The sequence below is a fragment of the Cyprinodon variegatus genome, unplaced genomic scaffold (assembly GCF_000732505.1).
Source record: "Cyprinodon variegatus isolate N-32 unplaced genomic scaffold, C_variegatus-1.0 Scaffold436, whole genome shotgun sequence".
Taxonomy (NCBI): Eukaryota; Metazoa; Chordata; class Actinopteri; order Cyprinodontiformes; family Cyprinodontidae; genus Cyprinodon; species Cyprinodon variegatus.
Window position 1 is genome coordinate 58,527 of NW_015150889.1, and position 1,527 is coordinate 60,053.

The following is a 1,527-nucleotide window of genomic DNA, read 5'->3' on the forward strand; positions in this document are numbered from 1 at the left end:
CACTGCTTTATCAGCAGAGCCATTGATGGCCTCCACCTCCTGTTGAAGCAGCTTCACATCTTTCTCCTGGTCCTGGATTCTCTGATTGATTTGTTGTCGTCTCTCCTGGAGCTTCTTCTGCTTCTCAGTCCTTTCTGCTCCAGCTAGGACTGTTTCATGGCCTTTATGTTCATCCATGGTGCAGAGATAACAGATACACTGCTGATCAGTACGACAGAAGATCTTCATCACCTCATCATGACGAGAGCAGATGTTCTCCTGGAGATTCTTGGAGGGGTCAACCAGCTTGTGCTTCTTCAGTGCAGAGACATCATAGTGAGGCTGGAGGTGATTCTCGCAGTAAGAAACTAAACAGACCAGACAGGAGTTGACAGCTTTCATCTTCCTCCCAGCGCAGATATCACACGCCACATCTTCAGGTCCAGCATAGCAGTGATCAGCTGCAGGAGCCTGGAGTCCAGTCTTTTTCAGATCCTCCACCAACTCTGCTAACATGGTGTTTTTCACTAAATCAGGCCTCGGTGTAAACGTCTGTCTACACTGAGGGCAGCTGTAGATCCCTTTCTTGTCCTCATTATCCCAGAACGATCCAATACAGTACATGCAGTAGTTGTGTCCACAGGGGATAGTTACCGGGTATTTCAGGAGATCCAAGCAGATCGAACAGGAGAATTTCACAGAATCCATCTGATATCCTTGCTGAGCCATTTTTCATCTGGTGGACAGTTACTGTGTGATAGGTTTCGTTTCCTCAGAAGCAAATAAAGTGTTGTTCAAGAGGTCTGTTAAGTTTCAGTTCTCTTAAAGGGGAGTGACGAGGGCAGGTTAATATTTAGTTAGACCAAGGGCGCGTCTAAAATACGATAAACTTGCTTGGAAGGGCTCCAATCCACACGAAGCAGCGGCAAAACAGACTAACATAAAACTTGCTGCCAGTGGTGCAGCTCCCGTCCCCAGTAAGAGGAGGACTTTTATTCCAGTGTTAGGTTTATTATGTATACATCATGTGCCAGAGTAGACAGAATAGAAGACCTTCCTTCACATTATGGGTGTCACTGTGTGTACGGAGGTCATCTAATCGGGACAGCCTTCGTGTCTTTAAGAATACACAGGATATGGGCACATCTTGGAGCCGGACTGATAGGAAAGCTATCTGTAACTCTGAAGCATAGAAGCAAGCTGCATGGAGTTCCAGACATGGATGGCGTGTCAGTTTCTGATACGGACAGCTAAGCATCCACATGATGCAACACAGACTCAGAAGGTATAAGAAGCAGGAGATGACGTTGTTCGAGGCTCAAACTTTGCCGAACGTTCGTGGACGTGATTTTTGAGACCACAGCTGTGCAAGCTCTAAGCATTTTTCTCTGTCCTGTAACGACCTGATCTGGAATAAACTCTGTTATGCTGCGTTCACACCGGGGGCAGCTGGCGCGACAGAAGCAGCGAGTTTACATGCAAAGTCAATGGTTGACGCGCGTCAAGGCGCAGCAAAATGTCCCGCGGCGCGTTTCGAGCAGCAAGCGC

General features: G+C 47.6%; 1 protein-coding gene across 1 annotated transcript in view; it reads right to left on the minus strand.

Annotated features, from left to right (window-relative positions):
- LOC107093623 (tripartite motif-containing protein 47-like) overlaps positions 1 to 846 on the minus strand; it is a 6,928-nt gene extending 6,082 nt beyond the window's left edge. Inside the window, exon 1 of the mRNA XM_015388803.1 lies at positions 4 to 846. Coding sequence (XP_015244289.1) covers positions 4 to 708 — 705 coding nt within the window. The 5' untranslated portion in view covers positions 709 to 846. The remainder of the gene's footprint in view (positions 1 to 3) is intronic.
- Positions 847 to 1,527: the final 681 nt, after the last annotated feature.